At 35.7% G+C, this 22523-nt stretch overlaps 1 protein-coding gene across 1 annotated transcript in view; it reads left to right on the top strand.

The window, feature by feature from the left end:
- Window positions 1-22523, top strand: part of ZDHHC17 (zinc finger DHHC-type palmitoyltransferase 17) — a 65399-nt gene that overhangs the window by 34303 nt on the left and 8573 nt on the right. Inside the window, exons 6-13 of the mRNA XM_039704046.1 lie at window positions 1476-1540; window positions 2838-3000; window positions 7432-7557; window positions 8828-8970; window positions 11402-11502; window positions 17844-17968; window positions 19930-19992; window positions 21121-21214. Of these exons, the coding sequence (XP_039559980.1) occupies window positions 1476-1540; window positions 2838-3000; window positions 7432-7557; window positions 8828-8970; window positions 11402-11502; window positions 17844-17968; window positions 19930-19992; window positions 21121-21214 (880 nt within the window). The remainder of the gene's footprint in view (window positions 1-1475; window positions 1541-2837; window positions 3001-7431; window positions 7558-8827; window positions 8971-11401; window positions 11503-17843; window positions 17969-19929; window positions 19993-21120; window positions 21215-22523) is intronic.

The raw sequence follows: 22523 nt of genomic DNA on the forward strand, positions 1-22523 counted from the left end.
TCCATAAACTGTGTTTTTTAAATATACTTTTTTTTTTTAAATTAAGCAACAGAGTAAAAACTCAGAAATACAAAGTCATCTGCAGGCTATAGGTGTTTTAAGAGCAATTATTTGGAGGAGCTGAATTGGATTTTCAGGGAAACATCTGCCTGGGTCAGGCTAGCAGCAGCACGAGTAGGGATCCCAGGGTGCTGTGCATTTTGTAGACTGCTGGAGCAGGGGAGGTTCTGGGGATGACAGGAAGCAGCATCACTCACTTTGTGGGCTTTTGTCAGGAATTTCTCTAGCAGAAGACTTCACCTGACCTCAAGCCATGTAACTCTTCTGAACAAACAGTACAAGCAAGTAAACCAAGTAACTGTTCTTCTTCTCCTCCATAAACTGTGTTTTTTAAATATACTTTTTTTTTTAAATTAAGCAACAGAGTAAAAACTCAGAAATATGAAGTCATCTGCAGGCTAGAGGTGTTTTAAGAGCAATTACTTGGAGGAGCTGAATTGGATTTTCAGGGAAACATCTGCCTGGGTCAGGCTAGCAGCAGCACGAGTAGGGATCCCAGGGTGCTGTGCATTTTGTAGACTGCTGGAGCAGGGGAGGTTCTGGGGATGACAGGAAGCAGCATCACTCACTTTGTGGGCTTTTGTCAGGAATTTCTCTAGCAGAAGACTTCATTGATATGCCTTCCATTCTAATTTTCCTAGTAAGAACTGAGAGAAGTGGTACAGGAAATGTTATCATAGCCTGTTGCCTCTAAGGAAAACTCTTCATGTCCTGTATTACATTAACTTGCAGTGATTTCGTTAGTGCTGGTTGGTGAGATCTTCCCAAATGTGCTTGAGTATAACCTGCCTCAAAATATTTAGGAATTACCAATTTCTCTAGGCAGGAGGGAAAAGAGATTATAGATCAGGTATTTTTCTGAGGAGAGTGTTTTTATTAATGGCTTTTTTTCCATCTTCAAATTCTCTGGCATACATTAACTGGATATCCAGATACATAAATTCCATTGGAACTCAGTGAACTAAGGGAAATTGCTTTGCAAGTGGAAAAATAGGTGCAACTAGCATTTAGTAGGATGTAGAATTCAGACAGTGGTATTTATAGTAATTTATCAAGTATCTTTTCAAATATTGGTGTGTTATTTTAATTTTCTTCTGCTTTTTAGTGCAATAATGCACCACCTATGTATATCTTTAATCTTGAAGATTAATAGTAAGTTAGAAATTACTGGTCTTACACAGCATGACTGTTTCATAGTTTCCAGAATAGATTGGAACAGATATTTTTTGGCAATGGTGACGTTAATGTTTGTTTTCATTTTTTAAATACTATTTGAGTGCTAAAAGCTTGCCAGTTTTTCTTCCAATTCAGATAATTAGTCTTAGAACACTGCTTCTCATTGCAAATATTGCATCTGCTGGATCTTGAGTATGCTTACTTACCTCACCAACTTTTTTTTCTTTTCTTTTTTTTAGGATGTAGATATGATGGATCAAAATGGAATGACGCCTTTGATGTGGGCAGCTTACAGAACACATAGGTAATGCATGCAGTTTTAACTTTATCTTAGTGTTAACAAAGTGGCATATAGTAGTGGCTGGTTTGGGGAGTTTTTTGGAAGTTTTTTTTCTGTTCTTTCCACATTTGCCATTTTATCTTTCTTCATTTATGATTATTGTGAATTCATCCCACTTGGTAGCTTGGCCCTACACAGCCACTTCTTCACTCCTGCTAAATGGGATGAGAAGGAGAATCAGGAGGGTAAAAATGAAAAAATTCATGTGTTGCAATAAAGACAGTTTGAATAGATAAAGCAAAATAAGGAATTCATTTGTTACTTCCCATCAGTAGGCAGAAGTTCAGCCATTTCCAGGTCAGCAGGGCTCTGTCACCTGTAACAGTTAATTGGAAAGGCAGATGCTATAACTCTGAAATGCCCTCTGCTTCCTACTTCTTTTCCCCGGCTTTTATTGCTGTGCACACTGCACATGCAATGTTGGATATCTCGTTGGTCAGTTGGCATCAGCTGTCCCTGTAGTGTCCCCATCCACCTTCTTGTGCACCCCCAGCCTGCTCACTGGCAGGGGAGCATGAGGAGCAGCAAAGGCCTTGACCCTGTGCCACCACTGCTGAGCAATAGCTAAAACATCCCTGTGTCATCAATATTGCTTTGGTCACAAATCCAAAACACAGCACCATAGGAGCTGCTGTGGAGAAGATTAACTTGATTTCAGCCAAACCCAGTACAATGACTTTTTCAGGAGAGAGGGTACTATGAAGAAGTGCTCACTAATCATTCCTGAGGTGATGACTGGAAAAAGTGATAAAAAATAACACTTCTCCAAAGAACAAATGTTTGAATTAGATTCCTGTTTAGAAGGGCCTATCTCTGTCTATTGTTGGGAGAAACACAAATTAGCTCTTACCAATACTTGCCATTGCCAACATTCGAATCCTATTTTAGTTTCATCTTCTGGATTGTGAAGTGGAAACATAACATGTTTTGAACTTTCATTGTTTAAGTATATAATCATGTGCATATTTTTACAGATCTGTTGGTAGTGTTAGATTCTGGTAAACACAAAGCTAGAGTTGTAGAAGACGTGTTTCTTGATATCCCAGAGTGAGCTGTCTTAGGGAGGTCCTTTAAAGTCAACAGAGTAGTGGTTGGTTTTAGTGGGAAGATTTTGAGTCATTCATAATTGGCAGCAAAAAATGTCACTTTGCTATTACGTAGTGTACCTGATTAATGATCTTCATAAAAACTGAATGCATCAGCAATAAGTTGGGATGTATTTGAGTTCATCTGTAGATCTAACAAGAATTTTCTTTTCTAGTGTGGATCCAACACGATTACTACTTACATTTAACGTGTCGGTTAATCTGGGAGACAAGTACCACAAAAACACAGCATTGCACTGGGCTGTGCTAGCAGGAAATACTACAGTTATTAGTCTTCTGTTAGAAGCTGGAGCTAATGTTGATGCTCAAAATATTAAGGTAAACGTTTGGTCTGGTTTAATTGTAAGTGGTTTGAGGCAGAAATAACAGAGACTATGATAAATCGCAAGAACAGATTATTATCGTGGGTATAGTGGGATCATGAAGATGGAGCAAAGCAATATGTCATTTGGCAATTTTTTTTCCTAACACTCATGCACAACCACTAGATTTGCACCATAAAAGATACTCAAATGAATTATTTAACAATGATTATGTGTGAATACAGGGGAGTGGGATGTGCAGTTAGATTGCATGTGTGAAGACTGATGTATTTGGATGCAAAACTGGAAACCTGACCAAGTATCTTCTAGTGAAATTCTGGGATGACTGTTTGTTGGAGGGAGATGTGAGACATCTCAGTCCTGTCCAGGGAGCTGACAAATGCTCTAGTGAGTCTCCCAGTGCCAGTAAGCAAACTGGAGGCCTGAAAATGCCAGTAGAAGTCAAATAAGCAAATGGGCTCTTTTTATGTATGTGAACTTAACTTGTCTGATTACCAGAATTTCTGAACTGCTAATCTAGATTCTGTACTAACAGAGCCCATCTCCAGCATATGTTAGACCAGCAAACAGCTCTTAGAATTTCTACCATAGACTTGGAGTTTCTCCAGTCTTGGAAGGTGTGCCTTTAGAACGTGATTTTGTCCATTACTTCCAGATACTCTGTATATCAAATTAGCTGCATTTTGCTACCCAAGCTGTTTCACCTGTGGTGTCAGAGCAGAATTCACTTTTAGAAAAAGAATTCTCTACTTAGTTTCTCTTCAAATATTTTCCACTTAAAGAGTGTTACAGACAGAATGGTTATGCTTGAAAATACAGCTGTAACTTAATTTATTTGTCCTTTTGCCATTTTTCCTACTGATTAAGATGGCCGGGGCCTATTTTGCTTGGCCACAAGTGATAGAAATATATATATTTAAAAAAAGTATACATCAGTTATCTTGGAGAGCATGGAATGGCTTTTTAAGGGAGCAGCCAAATTTTGCTGGCAGCTTTTTAGGTCCTACATCCACTTCAGAATATCAGAAATGTTCATAGTCATGAATAAAAACTCATTACAAGGAATCACCTTTATACATGTATAAAACAAATAATCTAGCCTCTTGCATGGACTGAGGTGAAGATATATCCATTATTCCTGGTCTGTAAGGTCATTTGTGTGAAGTAGTTATGATTCTAGTCTCACTTCTTGTGTTGAAAAGCTATTTTCCTATGCCACATATGGTAAAAAAATTAAGGTATTTTTGTGGGGAAAAAAAAATCAGTATGTCATGTCTTACTTGTCTTGACAGACTGATTTGTGTGACAAGAGTTCTAAAATCATCACTGTACCTACAGTTCTGGACTCTTATGAAATCTGTAACAAAAATTTGTGTTTGGCTATATGAAAAAGTATATGCTAGCCTGAACTGGTTCATGGTCTTGCCTTCTTTATTGACAGACAGCAGCAGTCAGTAGAAAAATAGGTTTTTGAACCTGCTGGATCATGATATCTTTCCAGTCATGCCAGAAGATACGTGTCTGGTTTCACTACCACTGGCTATCTTCTGCAGTGAAGTCTAGGTTTCTTGCATGCTTTCTCAGGTTTTTGGATGTTCAGAGGATCAAAATCATTTGAGCAATGGTAGTTTTGCCATCCATCCTGTGACTTTATAAGATATGCTGATTTAGGTGGTAGTATATATATATAGGAAATAGAAACATCTGGTTTATTCTTAAAGGCCAATAGAAACTCAGTTTGGTTCCCCTCTTTTGACTGTTCAGCAAAAGTTTTCTTTGAGCCAAAAACTAATTGAGTGTTTGGCTCATATTTCCTCAAAAATAAAAGGAATTGTGAAAGGCTTCTTTCTGATGCAGTCAGTTTCAGATTTCTGGAGCACTATCTAGTGAAGTCCTCTTCTCACATAGCCCATGGAATTGACCAAGAATGGTGGTAAGACAGCTGAGATTAAAGAAATGCATGGGCTGAAAGCTGTTCATCTTCTTCAAATTATTAAGTGTCTGAAATACTCTATGTGAGCTTTGACTTTATTGTTATCAGCTCTAGTCAGTCTGTGTTAGACAGGCACGTGCTGCTGGCTGCCTAGGCTTGGAACAAATTGGGACCAGTCATTTTAGTAAGGTGTTCTTTACTTTGCATGACAGTTTGTGAAGTATTTGAACAATAGCACTGCTATTACTAGAACAAAGCTTGATACAAGCAGTAAATTAATCCTGTTTTATTTACCCTCTCTTTATTATGCTGTACAAGAAATTAATATTTTCCATTTGGTAGTAAGATACTTCTTTTGTTTTTGAGAACTAGATTAATGTTAGAGTTGGAAGCTGTATTTCAGTAATCAAAATAAAGTGAGTTTTTTGTTTGGTTGATTTCTTTTCTTAAGGAAATTTTCTTGCCAGACCAGTAGACAGATTGGGCAGACGAGGATAGGATTTCCCAGGGAGCCGGGTTATCTCTGGGGACTTGGGGAAAACTTGTAAATTTTATTTAAATATGAGCAGAAACTCCTTTTTTTAGTAGAGAGATATAGAGACCTATAAGAGCTCTTATGGTCTAAGAAAGATTTAAAAAAAAAAACAAAACAAAACAACTATAAGTGAATAATTTATTGAACTTTAAATGTAGTTTCTTGATTATGCAGTGTATCTTAGGCTTGTCCATGGAGGTCTACATGTACAGTTCCTTATCGTAATGACTCTTCAGATTACTTTTTCTATCTAAATATTTTAAATATACATTACTGAAGCATTTTTGCTTGCTGACAATTTAAAGTGTGTTACTGGATTAAGTTCCCCAATATTTTTTTTTTAATTTTTAAGGAAGTCAGCCATCAACTACTCCTGTAAAGACAAGGAAAATATTAAAATGGCCAGATGATGAGAAGCATAGTCAAAGACTTCTTTAAAGCTCCCTCAATTTTTTTATCTAGGCAGTTCCTAGGTGTCTCATGGCCCTCTAGTGGAAGGGATGCTCAGCTGGACCCCAAGACAACTTCAGGATTTACTTGGGAGATCAACTCCCAGAGGGGATTGCTTGTCCACAGGTAATCTTTACAGTCTGGATATACAAGGTGATACTAAAACAACAGCATCTCTGGGGTTTCCCAGATATTAGCAATTCAAGGTGCTGTTAAACTACTGTGATGAAACAGGCACCAATAGTTTGATTTCAGGCATTTCTGTTGAGAATGGAGTTAATTTAACCTGTTTTTTTAAACATCTGACTAAATAACTTTGAAGCCAAGTTAAGTCAGAAGGTTATTCTTTTTTAACTGATTTTTCACAGACCTGAAAGGTCCTGTTAAGTAGCAAAAGGCTTCACCTCATAATTTATATTCTATACTATTTACTGTCTTAAAGATTTGGAGTAAGATTTCAAAGGCAGAGATGACAGTTAAGTATTCAGTTCCCGTTGTCTTTCTGTGGGATGTAGGTAGCTAACTGCAGTTTTTAATCTTTGAAATCACTTCTGTCTATAGTAATTATTGCCCTTTCTGGGTAGTTTCAGTTTCTAGTACCTGTCTCACTTTTTTTTTAGGAGGGGGCCGAGCGATGGAGGATTCAGCCATTTTTCAAGCCTCCATGAATGATTTGTTTAGGAGGGGAGTTAACTCCAGTAGAAGAGAGGAAGAGTCAAATGCAAAACTGAAGCTGGAGGTACCTGCAATTGGTTGTCTCTTGCCTCCTCTATAATTTTAGACCGAGTCAATAACTTTTTCATTTAGCTCTCTTCCTAAGTGTTTAAAAAGCAATAAAATCAAATGAGTTTGGTAGGCACCTTTGGTCCCTGTATCTTTCACTCTGTGTTTCTCTTTTGCTTCATCTGTCAGTCCTTTCTGAAATTATGGAAATAAAAACATGAGCCACTGCTGGCTTAGCACCCAAACTGAAATGAACCTAAGAACATTAGGCTTGTGGAAAAAAAATCCTAGGTGCATTCCATAATATTAGTAACTTCAGTCTGCCAAGAGGCAGAGAATTAACTCAGTCAGGCTTTAGACTTAGGAGAGTTTCCATGATCCAGTGGGTCACAAGTTCTTATTCTTTGCTTGATTTCTGCTGCCTGTCAATAGCTGAGGGGGAAGCACAGTCCTTCATTTACAGACTAGTAAACTGTGTGTACAATAGTGGAACATAGATTTGTTCTCTGCCAAAAGCAACAATTATTACTGTCAGGACATACATCTTGTCAGAATCATACATTTAATATGCAACTTGGCCACACTTGTGTAGTTACGAGAGAGGGAAAAACAAAAAGGAATGAATGATGTTTGGTGTCAAGTAAGCTGCAGAGCAAAAAGTATGCCAGAATATAGCTAAACTGTTTTAAAAGGTGTTAGTTTTAACAGCCAATCTGCTGTTTCAAAAGTGCTCCAAATGCATTTTATTTTAAATTGGATGTTTCTCACATTTATACTCTTGACAGGGAGAATCACCACTTGATCTTGCAAAACAAAGGAAGAATGTTTGGATGATCAATCATCTACAAGAAGCAAGACAGGCAAAGGGGTATGATAGTCCATCCTTTCTGAGAAAGCTAAAAGCAGATAAGGTAAGTAGTAGCATAACACTTGTGTAAATTAATCTTATGGCTGCTCTTGGTTTAGGGACCTGTGTGTTTGTTTAAAAGAAGTTCAGGACTGTGGCTTCCCCAGATTTCAGCTTTAAGGAATGTCTGCTTATTATGACTAAAGTGATTGCAAAAAAGGGAAAAAAAGTGCTTTATTTAGGGCAGGAGGAAATAAAACCCTAAGCTTCCATACACATACTTTTAGTTTTTGTGCTAACTAAAATAAAGTGTAGGAAAGCATTGTGTAGTCATGTATTGTTGGGGTTAGCCAAGATGTACCAAAACTGACTCTTGGGTAGCTGAGGAAAGAAGCATTTTGGGTATCCTGAACTCTGATCTCCTCTTTAGTTATGTATTGTTTCTTGTTATTGTGTTGAATGAAAGAAGCAGTCAGTCTTAGCAATGTAAAGTAATAAGAGAATCTGTCATGGGGAGGCCTTTTGCTTCCCTGAGTGTTTTTTAATACTGCAAATAGGAAGAGGCCATACATGAGGGTGTAAGGGTTAACATACTGCTCTAGCATGAAGAACTGTCCTCCTACCTGTTGTTTGATTTAAAAAGAGTTAATGTTTACTTCTTTGTATCCATCAACACTCAGTGTTGTGCTGGATATTAAATGTTGCTACCACTGATGTAATTTTTTTGAAATAAAGATACATTGCATCAAGATGCTCAAAGTACTGCTACAGTCTGGGATTTAACCCTGTGGTACTGTAACAATACTGTGATTGTTGACCTGAAGTGGTTTGTACATTTCATTGTCACTGTACTTTAATTATTTGGAAAGAGTTCAGTGCTCTTATCCAGAGTGGTGTCCACACAACTCTGTGTGGACACAGAGTTTTTTTGTGTAAGATAAAACAGGTCAAATCTTTATTCATAGGTGCTTCCATATGGCTTAAAAACTGCAGTTACATGAGTAATAAAAATTTACTGACATATTGTCATATGCTGTGTGGCAGTTCATACACTTAATGGATTTGTTAAAAAGAGCTAATGTTGCCTTGATTCTGGATTAGCAGCAAAGTCTCTAGAAGACAGTTCTAAAACAAAGTTACTGATTTGTAGCATAATTTTAGGAAGGTTTATTTTCCTTGCAAAAGGTGTGTAAAGACAAGAAATGAGGAAAGTTTGTGAAGATTTATCCCCTACTGTCAAGCTTCCTGAAAATTTAAGTTTTCATTACTGTCCTGTTTATTATACAATCTGTTCCTGAAAACAGAGTTACTTACTGGTGTTTGTTTCTATATAGGAATTCCGTCAGAAGGTGATGCTGGGAACTCCTTTCCTAGTTATTTGGCTGGTTGGGTTTATAGCAGACCTAGACATTGATTCTTGGCTCATTAAAGGGCTGATGTATGGTGGCGTTTGGGCTATGGTACAGTTTCTTTCAAAGTAAGTGTTTTACTGGGACACCGTCTGTTTAGTGTGCATGTAAGAAGTATTTTGCTGGCATCTTTATTGGATAGATAACCTTAAATTTCCATTTGTTGGAATTGGTCTTTATTTCTGCAAAAGATCTTGTGCAACTATAGCTCCTGTAATGTTCTGCTGTCTTGTGAAACCTGAAATTATCTTGGGTTAATACTGCTGAGCTGAGAGAAGCTAACAGCAGAAGAATTCTGCTGTCTTGTGAAATTATCTTGGGTTAATACTGCTGAGCTGAGAGAAGCTAACAGCAGAAGAGAAATTCAGTCATTATCCAGAGGAGGGTGCTGAATGTCTGTCTACAAAGAGTTATCAGCATGAATATTGCAGAGAGAAGGCAATGGGAAAGTTACTATAAAGTAAAAAAGGCAATGGGAAAGTTACTATAAAGTGAAAAAGACAATGTGCAAGTGTACCATTAAAACTGTTTTCTTTCAATAATTTAAATGCACAAAGGCTTCTAAAGAGATTTATAGAGAGAAATTAAGTCAGAATCAGATTTTGAAGCTTTTGTTGTTGTGGAAATAAGTGACTAAAGAAAAAGGCTGCTTTCTAATAGTGTTTTTTGTACATCTTGTTACCTGATCATAAAGACTTTTAGTTGTATTTATGATTACTTTAACTGTCTGTAAATGTACTTACAAATACACACACACACACACACATGTGTAGTCATATTCCAGTGGATTTTCAAAAGCTGTAGACTACATCATCTCTCCTTTGCTTTTCATTATCATATGTTGCCAAGATAGGAGTACTTGTTGTATTCCCATGCTTAGGATCTTTCTGCTTCTCTGGAGTTGGATGTCACATTTATTTAGAACCATTTGCTTCTCTATTCTTTCTGTATAAAAAGGAAAATATATGTGCTCCTTAAACCTAGTTCAGAAGATTTTAGTGAACTTAGTAGACTGGGAGGGAAGTGGAAGGTTATTGATCGTTTCCAGGATCTTGGAGATGATCTCTTTGGTATTTTTGTCACCTCTCAGGCTTTACAATTTGCTGGTCTCCTCCCACAGAAATACATATTTCTCATTTGTCAAATTCACAACTGTGCCTCCTACAGAAAGGAAGGACAAGATTTCTTCTAATCTCTCAAGATCTGTGTTTTGTCAAGATTTATATTTTTGGCCTAACTGACATGAGTTCAGGATTTTTATTATTTTTATTTTATTATAAAAATATAATTATAAAATTTTTATTTTTATTTTATCTGTTGCTTAATATTTAGTATAAATAATTTTTAAAATGTTTTACACAAAGCCCAGGTTTGAATTAAACTTGTGCTGTTATTCTAATAGTGTTTTCTTTCCCTATAGAATTTTAGCTAATCTGCTTAGATGTGTTTTGCTCCCTACTTTCACACACACAAAAATGCACAGAAGTCACTGAAGGGAAGATTACTGCAGAGTAACTTCAGAATACTGCAGTGTGTCCAAATATGTATTCACTTGTTATTCATCAAATGAGCTCATGTTCCTTACAGGGTTTTCTCCAAAGACCAAAGGAAATTCCACTAGAGAAGAGAGGGATACTGTAAGGGAGTTAAGAAGTGAAATGGAAACTACTCCCTGCACACATTTGTCTGTGGCAGCCCTGAGGGAATCACTACCACAAAAAGCAAAATGGATCAATATCAGGATGTTTAGGCAGATGATGCAGAAATTTTATTTCAGGGAGGTTAGTTGTTTAGAGTATTGTTTTCCATAGGTTTTGTAGCAATTTCTTCTTGAATATGGAGTAGTCTAGTTATTCACCTAGTTTGTCTCACTGTATGTAACTTTATTCAGAAGAATCTTTAAAATGCAAAAGTGTAAGAAAGTCAAAATACTTCTGATGGCTTAATTTTTTTTAAATTAGCGTAGCAGCATTTTGTCTTAGAACTTAGCAAATATAGTGATATATGGGAAATTAATTAGTCTGGATTTTTTTCAACTTTATATTGGCAGCTGTAGCAGAAGCAAAATACTGAATAATCTGAAATATTTCAAGTATATAGGCTGATAACACCAAAGTTTCTTAAGGTTTTTTTCTTAATGACGTAATTTTAACATGCAGTTTTCATTGAATGGGTTTTCAAAATGTCTTTAGCACTGTAATCTCAAAACTTAATACAGTTTGCAACCACTGTTCATGTTGCTAAGAATCTCACAGGTTCCTGTCTGCTTGCACAGTGTAGTTTTAGCATGAGTATTTACTTATTCTGCCTGTCTTGGCAGGTTGAAAAAAGGAATTTCTTGTGAACTTTGAACAGAAAAGTGGGAAAATGTATGTATAGCGTATTTTACGAAATTCCATATAGTACATATTTTAATAGGAAGTGTTTTCCTGAAGCAGTAGTTCAGGATGTACATTTCATAAATCAAACTTACCGTGTGACATTGTTCCTGTATTACAGGTCATTCTTTGATCACTCCATGCACAGTGCACTGCCTCTTGGAATATATTTGGCAACAAAATTCTGGATGTATGTGACGTGGTTCTTCTGGTTTTGGAATGATATCCTTTTTTGTGTACAGTAGTATTTTTTCATGTTCACAGTATGAAACATATATATAACACTAAGCTAATAATAATTTTTAAAAGGGAATCGCCACTAAACATAGCTATCTGTATTAATGTTAATTATTGTATTGCTTTAAAAATGTGCATAGTATTGCTATGCTTTGATAAGTAAAAGATTTCCCTCAAAATCTACTTACAGTACTCTGCAGAATTTCCTGTCCTTTACCAACTTCTTATGTGGAAGAATTGTTAGCAACTTTGTAAAATATTGTCTGGCTGTGAGGGGACACAATGTAATTGACTACAGTTTTTAGACTATTCTGAAAAGCAGTAGGCTTTCATGGTCTATATCAATTCCAGTGGAATGGGTTTCATAGTTAGATCTTCCTAAAGATTTTGGAAATTCTATTAAAGTTTGTACAAACTTTAGATACATTTGATAATTATATTTTCAGTTATTCTGAAAATATGTGTATTAACAATACTAGATTATAGAGATTCACCATATTGCCATATTTTTGTGGTTTTGATTGTCTGTCAAGATATTAATTTCCCTTACTCATGGAGGTAGAAATTGAGTCAGAGTTCACTGGGGAATGTTAGTTTTCCATGGCAAGGAAATAGATTCAAACTTTTAAACAACTTTCTTGGGTACTGTAATTTCAGTAGCCAAGAAAACAAAGTAGAGATTCGATGTTTAATATAGTTCTTACAGTTGTAATTGTGAGGTTTTTATCCTGAAGCTCATATTTCATTCATATATCTACCAACTTGCTTAGATTTTTATTTCTGTTATTCATTCTGATTAAATAGCTTGAAGCGTGGCTTTTTTTTGTCATAGAATAATCTTAATTGTCCACTAGAAGTATAGACAATTACCCTAATAAAACCTGAGAATGTCAATAAAATACTGTCCTACTTCTGTCCCAAGCTGGTGTCTCACAACCTTTGCAACAGTCTTTTTGTACAAAGTAGTGGTCTAAGACCTTCAGTTACTAATTACTTTCATTAGAGCTGACACAATTCTGTGACAAGCAGTTTTAGAGACCAAGTGCTTGAGGCCATCTTCCTTTAATTGGTGATTTTAAATTGGAAGTCCTTGTGATAAGATTCCAAATTCATTCTTCTTCTGGAAAATAGCCCTGTAGCTTTGTTGCAAAAATGAAAATGCATACCTCCTTTATTTTTATTAGCATCAGGCATAGCATTGTGGTTGGATAAAGGATTCCTGTATTTTTACAGCTTTATATGATTGCTTACAGCAGACTAGAGTACTACTTTACACTTTGTTGTGTTCAAGTGATGAAACCTGTCCTAGTAGTTTTCACAAATTCTGACTTGGGGAAGAGAATTTATAGCCTTAAACAACTATCAGAAATTGCTTTACTGGAACCTTATATTATAAATAGCATAAAGATCTTAATTGCTGCAAGTGCAACTTTAATATTTAGGTATTTAAAGATCATCAACTCTTGTGTGTTTAATCCTAATGGGACAGAAGAGGGCAGTTGATGCAATGTATAATAACGAAAAATAAAACTAAGGATTTGCAGTGCATTTTTTTGAATTTCAGTGTGGTCACATAAAAAATAGAACTCTAAATTCTAATGTTTTATCATGTGTCTTTCAAAAAGCCAGTATTGAAAATGTACTGAACTTTTTGTAAATGTTTCCATTCTATTGGATTTTTCTCAGCAGCTTCTGAGTCTGGTATATTTGATAAAGTAGAAATCCTACTTTATACCAGGGAATGAGGAATATGATATGTGTATTTTTGAGTCTATATAGGAGTTTATGGTCCAGTGCCTCCCTGCCACTGTTTTGCTGCATCCCTGTAACTATATTTTGCTTGTAACACAGGATACTTATGTCTTGCCCCATTAGTGTAGTCCAGTTTTCTAGTGTGTGTAGAGTAGGAACGAAAATGCCTTCAAAAATCCTACACACTAAGTCACTATGTTTTAGTTTAGTTTTATTTTTAAAAGAAAAAAAGTATTTAAAATTACACTTTTAATAAGGTGAGACTAGAATTTCACATTTTGTTCTTTTTCATTAGTATTTATAGGTATAACATTCTCTTGTGTCCTGTAAACGTCCTGCCAAGATTATACCTCAGTTGTTCATGCAGTCTTTTCAGTTCCAGCTGAACAAATACTGCTCATTATGTCAAAAGGTTCTTACAACGCTCTGTTTTTCTAAAATGTCAGAGTGACCCAAACTATTCACAGTATTTTTTTTCTTCTGCTTGTATTTGGTGCAAATGGGAGTGTACAGTTTTAATTAAGCAAGCTTTTATGGCTATCGCATCCTTTCTGAGATTATATAAGGCAATTTGTGTTTTAAAAAATAATTTATCATTGACTAATACTGTATTGATTATCTTATTTCAAATATCTTCATCAATTGCTGGGGTCTAGGTTAAAGGAAACAAACATTAAACACTTTTTCAATTAGTGATCATTTTAAAACTGGGTGTAAGAGAATTCGTTATGATTTTAATTCTTTCACAAAGCTGATACAATTGTATAGGATTTAAAAAACCAACAAGCTAATTGGTACAGTTAAGCAGTTAAAAAAAATTTATTATCAAAATTAGTTTCTGGAAAAGAGCAAGAATTCTTAATGCAGAAAAAAAGAAGTCAACAGCCATTTTTCTACAGGAACCAAAGACCCCAAAAATCCAGACTCTGGGCCCAGCTGTCCAGAGCTTCAGTTCCCACATCTAAATGCTATTCTAAAGTTAAAAAAAAATAAGTTTAGTAAAAATATACAGTGTGGAGGAGATAGGCTGACTTAATTTGTAAGCTAAGCAATTCTTTTATGTCAGATAGAAATGGAGATAGAGGGCTTTTGCAGAGCTTCAGTTAATTACAAACTGATTTTGTCCAATAAATGCCTAGTCAAATGAGGCTTCTCATGTAGCTGGCTGCTGTTACCTGCCTGGGCTCTTAGATCCACATGTACAGCTGTTATGAATTGGGGATTTGGAGCATCTTTCTATAAGGGAAGGCTGAGGGAGTTGGGCCTGTTGAGACTCAAGAAGAGATGACTGAGAGGGGACTTCATCAGTGTTTATAAGAGTCTGAAGGGAGAGTGTCAGAGGATATTTCCAGGCTCTTCCTAATTGTGCTAAGCAGTAGGACAAGGCAGTGGGCAGAAGCTGATGCACAGGAAGTTCCATCTGAATATGAAAAGGAGCTTCTTTACTGCAAAGGTGAGCATGCACTGGAACAGATTGCCCAGGGAGGTTTTGGAGTCTCTCCTCAGTGTTCCAGAACTGTCTGGACACAATCCTGTGCTCTGATATGACCCTGCTTGAGTGGGAAGGTTGGACCAGGTGACCCACTGTGGTCTCTTCCAGCCTGGAAGACACCAATTCTGACCATTCTGTGATGCTGTGATTCTGTGAATTGGCAGGTTTATTAGCATGTATTTGATCTCTGACACCTTACACTGGCTGCAGATTTTTCTGTGCAGGAGAAAGAGATTTTTGGTTAGCAAAAGGGCATATCTGGGTCTATAATGTGCATTTTGGCTTGATTTCAGATGTGTATGAAATCAGACCTGATAGCAGGAAGCTGCATGTGTTTGGGGCTTTTTAAGTAGACTACAGTTCACAATGAAAAATTAACTTATCCCATGTTTACCTGACTTAGGGGTTGTGTGGTGCTTTTCTGGTTTTAATTTTCTTTTTTGTGAGATAATCTTTTTGATTCCAATTCCTGGAATAATTTTCACCGTCTTGTAGTTGTTCTAATAAATAAAGAATATTGATCAGGACTAAAAGTAGGAAGTGTTTTGTGGGTGTTTCTGCTTTGTCTCTCAATGAAAACTGGGGAAACTGCATAAAAGAGGAGCAAATTGATGGTAAGGCAGGAGGTGTGAATGCCTGGTATATTATGCATTTTGCAGCCTTTGATAATATAGTAATGTACTTTTTCCTTGTGCAACTGTAAATGAGAATGTTAACACAAAATGAGACACTCTAGAGAACCAATTCCCTACTCTACTCTGAAGCTATTGCAGACCTACAAGAATTTCTTACATGTGAAGAGTTTTGAGAGATGTCTGTGATGCAAGTTGCTAAGATCCCTTTTAAAGCAGACTTCAGAAGGGAGTTCAGTATGATTTTAGATACCTGTAGTGCAGGCATCTGTACTGAAGTTTAAATACTCTTCACAGCCAGTGACAAAAAATAGCCACTTGTAAGGCTCTGCTTCTCTTACATGATTTAAATACCTTGATACATGGGATGTGGCTTTTTTCCCTTCCTGATGTCTGTGAGGGCATACTAAGTGATTCAAAGTGGGTGAGATGAATCGTACACCTGAAGTTGTTTACCTACATCACATGCTGGAAATACCCTGAAGAAAACTTTTAAATTCTCGGGTAGTCTCCCAGCTGCAGCACAGAAGTCCCTTATCTGCCACAATTTACATTGTCAGCATTGTACTTATCTGACACCACCATGATAAAAGGACAGAGAAAACAGGTTCTGTGGGTTGTCTCTTATGTTCTCTCTGTATCTGAGGGAGTAAAATGGGGGAGGAGTCCACTGAGACAATGGACTGCTGCTTGGTTACAGGTTATACAAATTTAAGAATTCCAAAGCATTAAGGTTATAAAACCCCTCTTAGTCTTTTCTCACATCTTCTTTAAAAGTCTAGACGTGACGTATAGTATTTAGAAATAGGTCATAAAATTGGTTCCAGTTGTACCGTGTTTGTACCTTTATATGTACCTGATTAAGGTACATTTAATGGAAACCAGTTTTCACTGCTGTAAAAAACCCAGCAATTATTTTAGTATTCTAAAGAAAATGTAACCTCTCTCCAGCTAAGCAGTTCAGTTGCACCAGCTTATTCTTGGCAGCAAGTAGCTTTAGGAAAAAATAGGAAGAAGTTGGATTGTGTAAATTTTGAAGTCAGAGTTTTTCATCTCTAATGTATAAAGTAGAGCTGGGAGTGTTTAGGTTATGGAATAGCTGATGTTTTTTCCCCCATATAGACTTGCAGTAAACTTCTTGTTACTGGAAAGATTAATTGCCTTTAGTAAGCTTATATAACATTCTGCTATATAAGATACATTATTAAAATTTTAATTCAGCTTGCCAATATTTATTAGAAATTCACAGCCAATTCCTTGCCCCAACAGGAGGAAAACAAAAATCTTTTGTGATACACTTCACATGAACAATGAGATTTCCTGATAATTACAGCAGTCAAAAAGAGGGTTTGCATTTCTGGGTTCTTTTATATCGAAGCTATTTAGATCTGAATGTATCTTAAGTTTCTCAAAATACAGTGTAATTTGGGTGTGTAGTGTTTTCTGCCTGAGTACTAGGTGTCCTTTTTGTTTGAATAATGCTGTAGAAGCTTCTGCCACCACAGATTCTATCAAGTGGGGTATCTTCTGGCAGTTGTAACTGGCAGTGACAGCAGGTGACTTCTGTCAGTTTTGTCAGCTCTTTTGTAGGTTAACGCGAATAAATAATTTTCCTTTTGTGGAAGAGAAACATCTTAAGTATTTGCTTTTTCAACATCACTGCTAAAAATGTTTTAATTCTCTGAAGAAATGTCAAGTGCTGTAAGACTAGCATGTTACATGGCAAGACGTTGAATGCAGGAAATGTATTTTAAAACAAATGGCTATTTTCTGTCTTTATGGTAAGTGATTTTATAAACACTTCCGGAGAATAATGAATCCTGTGGTTTTTTAAGTATTAGACATATTAGTATGTTAAAAATAACTTTCAGTGATGCAAAATATGTGTATTGCCTCATTACAGGACCAGGTTTCAGATACTACCTTTCTTGGAGATAAGTGCTATTGGAACATGATTGCTGTGCAACAGTGGCCATTGCAGCAAAATTCCTTCTATGGCCAGAAACAGCCTGTCCTGTGATAGCACAGGAATGTCAAGTCACTGTAGACACAGGCAGTCAAATGTCTGTCTTATAAATAGAGCTCCAAAATGTTTATTCTGAAAACAGGAAATAGTTATTAAGAAGATAAATTTCATGGGATTTAATTTAATTAAAAGAGAAAACAGTTTCAAAAACTGAACTATTGTTATTCATCCTTTAGAAAGATAAATGCTTTACAAATAACTTCTGGAACAAACCATTCTTAAAGTGAGTTTTGAAGGTCAAGCAATGGAAAATGCTGAGTACCAAGCTAGTTGTTACAGCAGTGCTGAATTTTGTTAATCTGAAGACAGTGACTCAAGGGCATTAGTAAAATTTAAATTTAGTTAAATTTAGTTTCAGAATTATCAGTGAGAATGTTCAAGAGGAAATTCAGTTTTACACTTGAGATTCCTTGACTGTAAACACATCTCAATTTTTTCTTTATACATCTTCCGTTCCTTGCTAATAGTGTTGCACTTTTCTACAATTTTGGAAAGTCCTGGAAATCTGATCCAGGAATCATCAAAGCCACGGAAGAACAAAAGAAAAAGGTAAAGTCAAGAGATACGAACTTGTTCTTCAACAGCTTTCCATCAGTTGATCATAGTTTACTGTTCAGTACATTACATTCAGTACATTTTCAGTAAGTTGTATAAAAAAAGGTTTAAAATATTGAAGGGTCTTCCAGATCTATTTTTTTACCTCTGGAATGTATTTCAAGTCTTAACTGGTGTGAAATTGCATATTAGTAATTTTGAATAGCACAATAAAATTGTGACTTGAATTTTCAATATTAAAAATTTGACAAGCAGTTAAGTGAAAAAGGAAATGTGAAGTTTCAGACTTTTGCCATACTGAAATATATAGGCCATTATGGGAAAAGTGTTAGTTAATTTTATTCCAAACTTCTAAGCATCTCTAATTTTCTTTACCTTTCTATCTAAAAGTATTAGACTGACAAACATTTTGAGGCTAAAACAGCCAAAACCGCAGGAAGTTTGGGGTGGGCTTTTACTTTGGCATAAAAGTCAGAGAAAATATGGGTGATCTAATGATAGCTAAGACATTGTATCATTATTAGCATCTCATATTTTTATTTTTAATTAAGTGCATTGTTCTCAACAGCCAAAATGAGCATTGAATATGCCAAAATTATACAAGCAGGAAAACCGTTTTGTTTTGTTTATGTTTCCTAGAAGCCAACATTCCACCTAAAATTAACTTTGAGCTTCTACTTCATGGTTATTTGTAAAAAGACCTGTGTGGATCAAGATCAGACCACTTGGAGTTATGTCCTTATGTAGAATGAAAATATAATAGCCATTAAAAGGATGGTGTCGATGAAATAATTTGTGTGTTCTGCAATAAGCTGTAGCTGAGTTCTTAGTCAATATGCAGATTTACTCTGAAAATTCAGTTTCTAATACTGCCAGTTTGCCAAAGTAAATTCCCAACTAAATTCTCCTCCTTCAACTGGACTAGATTAAGTAGAGTAGTCAACTATGACACTTTGGATTGGATTCAGCAAATTGCACAAATATGCAGTTTATTTGATGTACTTGCTTAAGTAGGCGAGTGTGGTTCCAAAAGCCTCGTTGAACAGGGTAGGAATTGCAAAATGCAACTTCTTGCGGCAGATGCATATGGCTATGAATGTTTTGTGTTTCTTGCTTTGCATCTAACCACATGGTAAAATGTTTTGTTACCAGGGATATAAACCACTGTAGGACATGTGTAGCACTTCCTAACATTTTCATAATTTGTCTTCAAGTATTTAATGCTGAGTTAGCCTTTAACTTTGAAGTAACTAAGTAAGAAAATTCTTTTCATTTCAGATGACCATATTAAGTATGTTTAGAAATGTGTAGTAAGCAAGAATTTCAGATGTTTGTTGTTTTAATATGTCATGTCCTTCATCCTGTGTTACAAAATAATCCAAACCATTCTTAAAGCAAGTGAAGGAATAAATGAATAAAATATTCCGATAGTTCAAAAGCATAGAAGGTAGACAAATGTTTACAAAGTACAATGATGTGGAGCTAACTGAAGTGGTCCTCTGTCTGCACAAGACTTATATTTAAAAGCTCTTCATCTGCTCTTGTTCAGTTCTGTTCTCCTGAGGTTTGGGATTTTGCTTGTGGCCAATACTGAACTCCAGTGTTGAGTGTCAGACCATGCACATTTGTTGCTGCATCCTTTTTTACTCTGTAGTGTGGTGTTATACTCCCACTGAAGTCAGAGGGACTCATAATGAAGTTGTCCAGGGTATCAAAAGTCACATCAGCAGCACTGAAATCACAGTAGGTGACTAGGAATAAGTATAAAATAGAATTAATTTAGAAGTAAATACGCCTATTGGTTTAATAAGGTAGATTCAAAATCAGTTTCATCTGAATTGAATTTGTTCCTGTATGTAGAAAGTACCCAAAATAAAGGGTTCACAGCCACAGGTCTGAAAATGCTTGTCACCATTTGTTTTTATGCTAAATTCTAATTTTTTTTTTCCCTGCAGACAATAGTAGAACTTGCAGAGACAGGAAGTCTGGATCTCAGTATATTCTGCAGTACCTGCTTGGTAGTATATTTTTTGATCAATTTCACTGTTTATTTTTATTTCCTTTAGTGCTAAGCCAAAATTAGTGTTCCTGTAATGAACATGTATTTGACCTTATTGCATTTTCAAAGGCAGAATTTATTTGTACTCTTTAATCTAAGCAGTGTTTTCAATACATTATATGTACACAAAAATAATGCAACAGTGAGAGGAAAAAAATTATCACTGTGGAAATAACTTGCCAGTGTCAAAATTCACGTATCCAGTATGTCTACCAGGTTGGTTGGTTATACACCTAGCAAGTTATAAAAATCACATGTGACATTCCACTACCTCCATAACTTGAAGTAAAATCATGTTGTGCTTCTAGTAAAATATTTTTTCAAAGATTAAGTGTGTTTCTCTATCTGGCAATATTCAGGAGTGGGGGAAAAAAAAATCTTAACTTTGTAAAGCAAATATAATGTGCTTTTTGTTTGAAAGTTAACTAGCAGATACAAAATGCTCAAGCATATCAGTGTTAACCCTGCAAAACTCTGGTGTATGTGAAATATGAATGATGTTTAAATCTCCAAATTGGAGGCTGGAAAATTATATACAGATGTGACACTTAAAAAATTATGTGTCTGTATATACATATATATTTCAGACCACTTCTTTCAAGACATAACCTTTCAAGAAAAAATTTTGGGAGTAATTTAGCATTTTAAGTTTCACTGAATTCTGCTTGTTGAGTGATATTTCTGTCTTTAGAAAATAATCTGAAAAGTTTGTGTTAGAGCTTGGTTATGAATGATGAAAAATCATGGAACTCAAACTCATTCTGTATTTTCATTGTTAAAAGCTGAAATGAGGCTGGTTACTATACAAAGCTCAATAGCTGGAGGTGATAGAAGAACTTTGTATGAGAAAAACAATTCTTTGTATAAGAGAAAAAAAGTGAAAATCATTTCAGTGCAGTTGTAAGGATGTGTAGATTAAGCTAAATAGCTAGGATTGCCTTAAGAATTAGCTTCAAGTTTGAAGTTCTCTGAGGAATTAACACTAGCACAATCAATTTACGTTTAAATTGAGGGTTTGTGTTTTCTTCTGTTTAAAATACATCAGGCTAACTTGCTTTTCTAAGCAAATGTTTATTATCTGTTACAGATACGGAAGCCAGTGAGGTCCAAACACTGCGGTGTTTGCAATCGATGTATAGCGAAGTTTGATCACCACTGCCCGTGGGTGGGCAACTGTGTAGGTGAGGAATTTGCTAAAATGCTCTGCAAGGTCTTGCCTGTTCTCATTTCACAGTGGAAGAGATTTGGCTTCTTAAGAAAAGCTTTTCAATATTGAGCTCAATTCCTTTTCTACGTGTGATTCTCTGCATTATTCTCATTTGTATTGTCTATTATATACCCGTCCTCAAAATTGTTCTGTGTCTAATTCAGTTTGCTACATATGTATTTTAATTGACATGAAGTTTAGTAATGAAAAGATGCAGAGCTTAACTGCTGAAAACACATGTCCCAGTTCCACAACTGATTATTATACTTTACAAAAGATAAAAATTTTCATTTTGACCAATGATAATCAGTAACTTATTGGTAAAGTATACATATTTAAAATTATTATGATTACACAAGTTAGATTCAGAACAACTTCCTATTGAGGTATTTTCTTTTTAACCATCCAGGTTGTCTTTTGTTCTCCTCAGTGATTATGAAAGGAATGGATATAGAACAGAAATAAAGTCTCTAAATGCTGCTATTTCCAGTCATACTTTTTGAGAAACTTATTTGAAAACCATTATTATGCAGGGAGCACTGAAGACCTCTCAGCTAGGAAATGAGTGCAGCTTGCTTCACATGTTTAATATTTTAAGACACAAGCAGAGGTAACCTTAATCTTGGGGAGGAGTTAAGAACGGGGTTCACTGACAGTTGACAGTTTCATAAATGCTTCATTAGATATAATGAAGCATTTATGCTTTCAAATAGATGTAGTTTGGTCTGAAAATCAAGAGTAAAATAGTTGATCCTGGCATTTAAATTGTAACAGAACATCTCTAAAGTCTCATTGAGATCAACTTGTATCACCCCCTTCTGTTTTATGTTTTCTACAGATGTAACTATCTGAGATATTTTTGGTTTATATTTTAGATGTTTTACGATGAAAAAAATAAGAAATTTTTTAGTTCAGGTTTTACAAGAGTACTGAGGAGTACAGGTCAATGGGACAGAAAGATCCAGTATTTTAATCAGTAACCAGAAAAAAAAACCCAAAAAAAAATGGAGGAGGAAAGACCTTAGTTTGTGTGTATTGAGAGAGTGTATGAGTGATGGGATTAGGATGGGTGGAGGTTTTTAAATCACAGTGATGATGGAAAAGTATAATCTGTTTTTTAGTGGTGGTGTACAGAGTGGGGTGACTGGAGTAAACCTTAGGGCCCTTGAAAGTGTGCTGGGAAAAAGCATTGGAAATCACAGTATGGGAGCTGGAGCTGAACTGGAGGGAGTGATGGTCTGAACAGCCTTATATGGCTTCTCTGTCTCAGATTGGTACGTGGT

This window comes from Passer montanus, unplaced genomic scaffold (genome assembly GCF_014805655.1).
Source record: "Passer montanus isolate IOZ18808 unplaced genomic scaffold, ASM1480565v1 scaffold17, whole genome shotgun sequence".
Lineage (NCBI taxonomy): Eukaryota > Metazoa > Chordata > Aves > Passeriformes > Passeridae > Passer > Passer montanus.